The 9,486-nt window shown below is 41.3% G+C and overlaps 1 protein-coding gene across 3 annotated transcripts; it reads left to right on the top strand.

The window, feature by feature from the left end:
- The first annotated feature begins 269 nt into the window (after positions 1-269).
- Positions 270-8,188, top strand: LOC131246824 (zinc finger CCCH domain-containing protein ZFN-like). Of its 3 annotated transcripts, XM_058247248.1 has the most exons (8): positions 270-627; positions 1,334-1,466; positions 2,130-2,303; positions 2,818-2,897; positions 3,281-3,400; positions 3,603-3,899; positions 6,135-6,464; positions 7,526-8,188. In XM_058247248.1, the coding sequence occupies exons 3-8, from the start codon at positions 2,135-2,137 to the stop codon at positions 7,805-7,807; spliced, it is 1,278 nt and encodes a 425-aa protein (XP_058103231.1). In that variant the 5' UTR covers positions 270-627; positions 1,334-1,466; positions 2,130-2,134; the 3' UTR covers positions 7,808-8,188. The 3 variants fall into 3 exon arrangements, with proteins under 3 accessions (XP_058103231.1, XP_058103229.1, XP_058103230.1); XM_058247246.1 differs by lacking the exon at positions 1,334-1,466 and having other exon boundaries at positions 271-627; XM_058247247.1 differs by lacking the exon at positions 1,334-1,466 and having other exon boundaries at positions 273-627; positions 2,130-2,287; positions 2,835-2,897.
- Positions 8,189-9,486: the final 1,298 nt, after the last annotated feature.

The following is a 9,486-nucleotide window of genomic DNA, read 5'->3' as shown; positions in this document are numbered from 1 at the left end:
AATATCATCTTCATTCAAAACTTTCGTAGCCCTAGAGATTTTTATTCTTATTTTATCAGTGATCGTTGAATCAAAACTGTTTAATGTAGTGTGGTCCACATGAGACTTAGATCTGCATCATTTTTAGGATAATCTCCTACATTGATCTGAAAGGGAAAATAGATGGACAGCATGCATAAAATACATACATTATAGTGGGCCACGAGCTACTGACAGCATCAGCGGGCAATCCGCGTCGCTCTTGAAAGGATCGAAACGGCTGATTTTCAGTGAAAAGAAAAAAGCAGCAGTTTCCGGTTTTCGGTTTCCGGTTTTCGGTTTTCTCCTCCGCGGGTGAAAGAAAAGCAACAAACGACTGCCTGTCCAGGTGGATGGCTACTTACTCTCTCTCTCTTTTGTGGAGAGAAGAGAAAAACCTTCCCCTTTTCTACTTCTTTCCCCCGCTCTCTTCTCCACCTCCGATCGTTGTCGGCGCCGGAATCCGCTGGAGGCGCGCCTGAGGACTCTAATTCAGGCGGAGATTCCGTGATGGTGGCAGTTTCCCGATGGAGTACGGTGCCGGAATCCACATGTCTCGGGCGGGCGGTGTGACTGAGAGATCGCCGCTCACGCCTCAGTCGGACGAAGGTTAGGGTTTCCGAATTTTGAGTTCTTTTTGCCAAAATTTTGAATTTTGGCTTCTTCTTTTTTTTCTTTTCCCGGCATTGGGACTAGAATTATGGTTTTGGGAATGTGAATTTGGTGTTTTTGGGTTTGAGTTTAGGATTTTATCGTTTGAGTTAGAGGTGATTCCGGGAGCTCCGAATGCTGTTTGGGTTGGGTTTGTGCTTGAATTGGGATGGATTTCATGGTACGGGGTGCGTTTGCTTTCGTTTACTTCAATCGAAACCGTCGAAATTGTTGGTGTTGTTGTGGATGGAACAGAACCTGAAAATTGCACTGATATGATTGATCCTAGTTTCCAATTGGAGGCCGTCAAATGGATGGTCTCAAAGAAAATCTTAGTTGTCTGAAATCAGATATCTAAGATCATCTCGTCAGTGTGATCTTCGGGCATTACTCTGTCCATGATGGGGCCATGATTTGGACGGCCTGGATTAGTATGCATGCACGGCTTACTTTCAGTAGGACTGGGTTGCCATAGCTAGTCCCTGTATGAGTGAGTTCACCACACTGGAAGAAGCATCAACAACACCCATTGATGGCATATTGTGTGCAGGTGTAATAGTCCAGAGTCCAATGTGTCCAAATCATGAGCCCCATTTTGAATGGAACATAGAACAAAACTGCTCATATACATTGATCTTAACCATCCAATTTTCCCTGTTGACAGCTTCCCATTTGACCAATCACATGGTGAGGATTACTCATATTATCAATGCGGTATTTGGGCTCTGCTCCGTCCACAAAGAAATCCACGAGTCAGTTAGTCTGGCAGAGACATGCTTGAGATTTCTATTGTGAAGGTGTTGCTGACACTCCCTTGCGTTGTGTAGCAAACTGACATTATACGCTAACACAGTTTTTGGCTCCTTTTTCTTTCTTTCTTTCTTTTGATCTCTAGCTATTGTTTTTCATGAATTATGACTATTAAGATATAAGAAGCCCATGTGTGATTCTAACATGGTTAGCATTACAGTCCCATTATCAAATTAAAAAAGAAGAAAAGATCATTCCCAATTATATACACCAAGTGCCTGCTACTCTTTTCTCTTGCCGTTGGATCCAAGGTTTAAAGTATTGTCCTAAACCGGTACTTATCGCCCGATAGGCACTGGCATTGCCCATGAATGATATGGCTGTATCGGCCCAAAACTGCCTGATTCAGGGATGATATGGGATGACACGGGGTGGTGAACAATCCATTACCCGATACAAGGTGGTAATGAACGATGCATTACCTGATACACCAGTTTAAAACCTTGGTTGCATCTGAATTGGGTCCTTATTTGATACTCTGCTCGAATTTTCTTGATGTGTTTCCTATACCAATGGTGCTCTGGCCGTGTACAAGTGGAAAGCTTTGATCATTTTGGACATACAAATGCATGCAACCTTTTTTTTATTTTTTATTTTTATTTATTTTTAATACATATGAAAATATCTCAATTATACTTATTGTATCACAGATACAATGTGGCAAATGAACATGAGATCAAATGAAGCTATGGAATCTGGACCTTATCCTGAGCGCCCGGGGGAGCAAGACTGTGCTTATTACATCAGGACTGGCCTATGTAGATTTGGAATGACATGCCGATTTAACCACCCTCCTAATAGGAAGCTGGTAAAGACTGACACTGGTCTGCACTATCTTACTTCACTTGTTTTCAACTAAGTAGAATATCTGTATTAGCAAGGTCTTATTCCATCATTTGTATCTCCTGAGCAAGAACTTCTATTGTGGATTTATTTAGTGCTATTTCAATCACTCAAGCCCTAAATTCATGCTTGTGAAGGTTCTTGAGAACTTTTGATTGGATCATTTCATCAGCTGAAATGCTTTTTTTCCAAAAACTAATCTGAATTATCTCCAAGCTTCTAGTTTCCTAGTTAACTTTTTGGTTCTTTATAATTATACCAGCCCAGTATTTTTCATTCCTCAAGTCACTTGGCTAAATTGGAACTTGACACAGAGGATTGGCATGGTTCCTTTGCAAGGATAGCTCAACGAATAAAATTAGTTTTTAATGTTTATTTTTGTTGTTGCGATGTATGTGGGACTGATTTTCTTCCAGTAAAGCTATGCATCTCATGTTCTCTTTGGGATGCTGTCACATGTTGGAGAGTTATATTCCAATTGATGAATTACATTAGGTCCTGTTAAATGCCAGGCTGCTGCTACTGCCAGGATTAAGGGAGAGTATCCTGAAAGAATTGGGCAACCCGAATGCCAGGTACGAATTTTCTCTTCCTTTCGTGCTCAAGCAGGAGCGTTATCTTTCTCTTCTCTCCTTCTACACATGCATTTGAAAGTACTAGCGTCCTCTGTGGCGTTGGGTGTTCCATATGTGTTTTACAACATCCCTCAATATTTTTTTCTCATCATTTGTTTTGAAAGCAATGGTGGTCGGCAATACTTTGCTAAGTTTTGATGTTTCTTGGTTGCTATTACATGCACATTCATTATCTTAAAAAAAAAAAAATCTGCATGCACATCATTGTGTAACTAACCAGTCAATGGAAGGGTGATATATTGTATCAAGTTCATTTTAGAAAACTTATTCTCGTAAGTTTTCCTAAGTATGAAGACAAACTTTTTCTTTGAACTTTTTTCCAGTACTATTTGAAGACAGGAATGTGCAAATTTGGAGCCGCTTGCAAGTTCCATCATCCCAGGGACAAGGCTGGAATTACTGGAAGAGTTCAATTAAATGCTTTAGGATATCCACTCCGCCCGGTTTGTACTTCATATTTGCTAAAAAAAATTATTTTGCTCCAAAATTTTCTCTGGTTGCATAGAACTTTTCATCTGCTTCTAGTAGATATAGGGTTTGCGCTTCTTGCAAGATTTATATCTCGGTAATTTTTTCCCTCCTATTTTGAATGCATGGAAAGTTTGGATGACAATGTTTTTCGTGATCTTATTTTCTTTGCTGTAGAATGAGAAGGAGTGTCCTTATTATTTAAGAACCTTTCAGTGTAAGTTTGGGAACACCTGCAAATTTCACCATCCCCAACCATCCAGTTCGATGGTGTCATTGCGTGGCTCTCCTGTTTACCCCCCTGTACATTCCCCTACAACTCCTACTCAGCAATCTTATCCAGGAGAGTTGACAAACTGGTCCTTGTCGAGAGCTTCTTTCATTACAAGCCCTCGCTGGCAAGGTCCTTCAAGCTATGCTTCATTGATTCTTCCTCAGGGCATGGTATCAGTACCTGGCTGGAATGCATACCCTGTAAGTTACGCACCCCCCACCGAACTTGCCCTCTTTTTATATCTTGAATGTAAATTGTGTTGTGAAATTTCATTTTTTGTTCAGCATGCCTGGTATTGAATTTCTGCAATACTTCATTTTAGGTTTTTTGTCCATTTAATTTTCTTTACCATTTCTTTCTGTCATTATCTTGGTATCTGGGTCAATGCTTGCAAAAAGTCTAGTGCGTGCGTATTGGAATTCTAAATTAACTTATCAAACTGGAAGCAATGGATTTTAAGTTAAGGTATAGAAAGTTATTGGTCTTTGAGATATCTGGCAAAGGAAGGTGTATCAAACATACCATTGAAAGAAAGAAAAAAAAAGTGTATCAAGCATGGATTGGGAATATGTATCAGATATGTGGATGGCAACCGATATCGAGAGAGGGAGGGACGGAGGGAGTTTTTACATCTTAATCAATGTAATAAAAGGCACTTGGTGCACCTACTCCTGTCATGCCCAAAATGGCTAGCTCATACTTGGAGATTCCACTTGCAATTTTTATTTTATAAAATAACTATTATAATTTAATTATTTATAAATAGAATTGATTTTTTAAATAATCAAGGTCCTAATAATTATTTATAAATAAGATTGATTTTTTTTAAATAATCAAGGCCCTAATTTCCTCTTTAGTCCAAACCATATCCCAAATTCCCCTATTCTAAATCCTAATTTCCTAATTTCTCAAAATCCTGACCCTAAATTTCCCATTTCCCCAACTTCACCAATCCAAAACCACAATTTTGTTAAAATCCCCAAAACCAAACCTTCTAATCCAAAATTTCAAAATCCTCACATTGTCTCAAAATCCTCACATTGTCTAAACTAAATTTTCAATTCCTCCATAATCCCCAACTCTCTTTAAATGTCTTGCACAACAACACAACAACAAAAGTTCAAATTGCTTTCAAGAAGTCCAATGTAATGACCTAGCAGCTAGCACACTATTAGAAGAAAGAAATCAAGAAGAAAAAGAAGTGAGAGAAGTTGTTGAAATTTAGACGAAGAATATCAAGTGTTAATCTGAAAAGAACTGAGAAAAGTTGTTGAAATAGGGCTTAAGAGCCCTTTCTTATCTATTTGCCCTTATTGGGTTTAAAAACACCAAAAGAAATCACACATATGAGGTACCCATACGGAAGTCACATGTATTGCGGCTATGAGTACCTGATAAAAAAGTCAAATGTCTTGCACCATGCCTAGGTGCATCCAGGCGCTAGGCGCACGCCTGAGGCAAGCACCTCGCCCAATGTCCAGGAGAGGTGCAACTTGCCCGAAACGCCCTAGACATGGGCCTTGGTTGCCCTTGACTACACTAGTTTTGATGTGGCTTTGAAGTGGATCTTTTGAGTCTCCAGCTAAAACACAGACGTTCAGGCTTGGAAATTACATGACGGAGAAGTTGGGAATATAACAAATGAGGTTCTCCAATTACTATAAATTCTACTGCCATTTCATTTTCATTTCATTCTGTTTATTGGGTATGGCAGAATGAAACATTTGCACCAATTAGAAGGTGAGAATTTGTACCTTCTTTTAATCTCTAATCAGATTGACATGCTATGCTGCTAGCATTGCCCAAGGTGCTGATTAACATGCCTTTTTATGTACCAAGGACTTTTAAAAGTTGCCCACATTGTAGCCTTTCAACTGAACCAAGGGCATTTTTGTCCTTTCCATTAGTTCATGCAAGTAGCCCACTCCATGTCTCCTCTTTGTGTGTTGCCCATATTGATGATGTATACTAGGCAGTGTGTGCAATAATATATATATATAACACTATTAAAATTAAGTGGGTCTGATCCGGACCTGACCCAGCTGGTTTTTAACTGGCTCCAAGATGGAGGATCCGACCAGGACCCAACAAGACCTGGTTTTTAACTGGGCCCAAAATGGTGGACCCGATTGTGACTTGAGTTCTAAACAGGTCCAAGAAATTGGACCTAGACCTGGACCCTTCAAAATCGGCTTGGGTCCATCAATTATCCACGGGTCGGGGTACCCACTGACAGCCCTCATTTTCTTTTTTCCTGTCTGCGTAAGGTTTGCCATGGTGAATAACTTTTACTTAAGTTGTTGAAGTTATTATTGTTGTTAGTGTCAGTATTTCATGTCCATCTCTTGTTGGAGTGTGATATCAGATGTTATTTTGTGCTTTCTGAAATTTGTAGTACCACCAACATGTTTGTGACTTGGGGATATACCTGTCAGGGGCAAGTGGGGTCTGTTTCATCTTCAGAAAGCCAGCAGCAAACATTGGGAACAGGGCAATACTATGGGACCACACGCCAAAATGAAACAACGAATGCAGGAGGGCAAGGAACGTATTCTTCTTATCGCTCTGGCTCTGTACCTGTAGGCTTTTATACCTTGCAGAGGGAGAACGTATTTCCAGAGAGACCCGACCAACCTGAATGCCAGTTTTACATGAAGACTGGAGATTGTAAGTTTGGTGCTGCATGCAGATTCCACCATCCTAGGGAGAGGTTGATGCCAGCTCCCAGTTGCATGTTGAGTCCCATGGGCCTTCCACTACGTCCAGTAATATTCCGGAACCGTTTAACAAATTTAGAGTTGATTTATCCAACATCCAATTCTCTGTCATTTTAAAAAAATTCCATTCTCAGTATCTTCTGCTGTTTTATTTCCAAAAATTCAAAGTATTGCATGATTCTTACTTTGTATTCTAAAGGATTCCTTTTTTAATGATTTTGTATATCATTCTAATGTAGGGGCATTTTTCACACTGGGCTCGAGTGGGATCACCTGTAGGATGCAGGGGCACACTAGGGGTGGGCGGGGCCCACGGGGGAGGTCTCGTGTTCGAGACTCCTCACCGGGGGTGATTAATGCGCATTTCACATCGGGCTCGAGTGGGATAGCATGTGGGATGCGGGGACACACTCGGGGTGGGCAACCCGTGTGAGGCGGTACCCATGTGATTTGGGGCCCACGAGGGGGGTTCAGCCGAGGTCCTGACCCATGAAATGTGGGTCCTGGGATATGAGATAAAGGGATTAATTCACCATACTTTAACAGTTCGAGCTTTTAGAGCAATTGGTTAGTTGTCCTGTATCAAATTGGTATCAGAGCGGGAGGTCTCGTGTTCGACATTCCTCACTAGGGGTGATTAATGCAGGGGCATTTTCACACCGGGCTCTAGTGGGGTCGCCTGTGGGATGCAGGGGCACACTCAGGGTGAGCGGGGCCTACGGGGGAGGTCTCTTGTTCGAGACTCCTCACCAGGGGTGATTAATGCGCATTTCACGCCGAGCTCGAGTGGGATAGCTTGTGGGATGTGGGGACACACTCAGAGTGGGCGGCCCGTGTGAGGCGGTACTCATGTGATTTAGGGCTCACGAGGGGGGTTTGGCCAAGGTCTGAACCCATGAGATGTGGGGCCTGGGCTATGAGATAAAGGGATTAATTCGTCATACTCTAATAGTTCGAGCTTTTAGAGCAAGTGGTTAATTGTCCTGCATCAGATTCTTAATAAATCAGTACCTTGCAACAAAAAAATATATATATATATATTTTGTATACGATTATTGACTGAGCAAAGCCATCTCTAATCAACAGTGCCGGATTTCCTTTTTCAACAGGGAGAACCCTTGTGTATCTTTTATTCTCGTTATGGTATCTGCAAATTTGGCCCTAATTGCAAGTTTGATCATCCCATGGGATCTTTTACATATGGACTTTCCACGTCTCCTTCAGCTGATGTCCCCGTTGTTCGGCGTTTGTTAGGATCCTCATCAGGAACTTCTACATTACCTTTGTCGTCAGAAGGGTCAGTGGAAGCAGGTCCAGGAAAGTCCAGGAGACTTTCACTCTCAGAGACGCGGCAGATGCCTTCTGGTGACAATAACATTGAGGTAGAGTGATCGCAATCAACTTCAAGCATCGGCCCTGTTTCTACATTTTCATAGTCCTTCGAGGATAAAGAATTCATCTGTAAATTGAGCGTCCATTTCTGAAGATGTACAGGCATTCATGATGAGCTGAATCTGTTCGTCTGGAGATGCATTTTACTTGACAGAACACTTGAGGCTTATGAAATACACATTACCACATCTTGTGTAAATCTGCACATAGTATCACTTTCTGAAACAACAGATGGGAAATGCCACAGCCATTTGATAAGCCCATCTTTTTTATTTTATGGAAATATGTAATTTTTTTGTTTCTAGGGATTTGAGGTGGTCATGTACAAACATCCCTTCAAATTTTATCACATTCCAGTTTCAGCCTTGGTTTTTCTTCAAGGACACTGTTCTTGGCACGCACACACACATGTATGAAAGGGAGATGTATGTATGGATAAAGAGGGAGAGCGAGAGTGAGTTCCTTTTTTTCCCCTTTTATTTCACCATTTGCTAGTAATTTTCTCTTTAGTCCCAACTATTATCTTTCCCTTCAATTTAATGCTTCTATACATAGCTAGTACCTTGCATAATCGTACGTGGGCTGCTACTTATTTTAGGGTCTAGACATAGAAGGGCAGTAGAGTGAAACAGGACCCAACTTATGCAGGTGCTTAAGGAATGTAGTCATCCTTCAAACCTTATTCTCAAAGGTGATTGTTTGTGTCCTTCAAACCTTCTCATCACAAACGCATGCAGATCCAAGGCCCCACGCATGGTTCCACATGTGCCAACATGGAACATCGGGTGGCGCCACCATGTTGATGCCCTGGCCCAAGAATCTGGCTGGTCCACTCATCAAGTGGGTCACAATTACAAAACTAATGGATGGCTAAAGGAACTTGGTAAAGTTTGTTTTAGCTATCCATTTGTTTCGATTCTTTCAAACACCATGGTGGTAAGTGGACCAACAAGATTCTTGGCAGTATCTACATGGTAGGACCACATGATGTCCACCTGCTGTATCCCGTGGTGTGTGCTATGTTGGGACATGTATGGAGGCTGGGCTATACACGCACTTGGAATTAACCAATCTCTATACGTATACATCATATAACATCCTCTTTTCATTGGTTCCACAAATTGGTGAATGTGATGACCTAGTTCATATCTGGAAATACATTTTCACTGCTCCTGATAGGTTGGTTCAATAAACTTTGATAAACTTAATTTCAGATTCTTTTCAGCAGGCATTATACAATAGCAGAGAATCTGTCACAGGACTCATGGGAAAGCACGGCTGCAGCTGAACCATTCATTTGCAACATTTTTACCCCAGCAGTTGTACTTCCAGGTACCAAGATGGCATAGAAAACTGTTGGTTCTGATTGTTGCATGTTTCGGAAACGTTTTATTCTGGTTTATGTTCATGAAATGGTTTTGCTGTCACTTTGATCGCCTGCATTGCTACAAACCAGTTTAACTTCTTTTCAGATCTATCCCCACGTAAATGAAGGGTCTGCTCTAACTTTTATGCAGTTTACAGTAACGAACTCCATGGTGATTAGTGATTGCCAAGGTCTATAGGAAAGGAATTTGAGTCCCACCTTTTCTGCTTCTTCTTCTTAAACCGTGACCCTGATTCATCAAGTTGACCTGACCCTGACTCAGCTGTTTATTGAGTTGTGTGGGGTCTTCGT

Source organism: Magnolia sinica, chromosome 5 (assembly GCF_029962835.1).
Source record: "Magnolia sinica isolate HGM2019 chromosome 5, MsV1, whole genome shotgun sequence".
Taxonomy (NCBI): Eukaryota; Viridiplantae; Streptophyta; class Magnoliopsida; order Magnoliales; family Magnoliaceae; genus Magnolia; species Magnolia sinica.
This window is presented reverse-complemented; position numbering and strand designations above follow the sequence as displayed.

Bases quoted from the DNA above. Each gene is read 5' to 3' on its own strand.
- LOC131246824 (XM_058247246.1), top strand. From the start codon at position 546: ATGGAGTACGGTGCCGGAATCCACATGTCTCGGGCGGGCGGTGTGACT. The intron at 2,304-2,817 runs GTCTGCACTATC...GAATTACATTAG, and splicing joins GCTGGTAAAGACTGACACTG to GTCCTGTTAAATGCCAGGCT. The intron at 6,465-7,525 runs GTAATATTCCGG...CTTTTTCAACAG, and splicing joins TGGGCCTTCCACTACGTCCA to GGAGAACCCTTGTGTATCTT.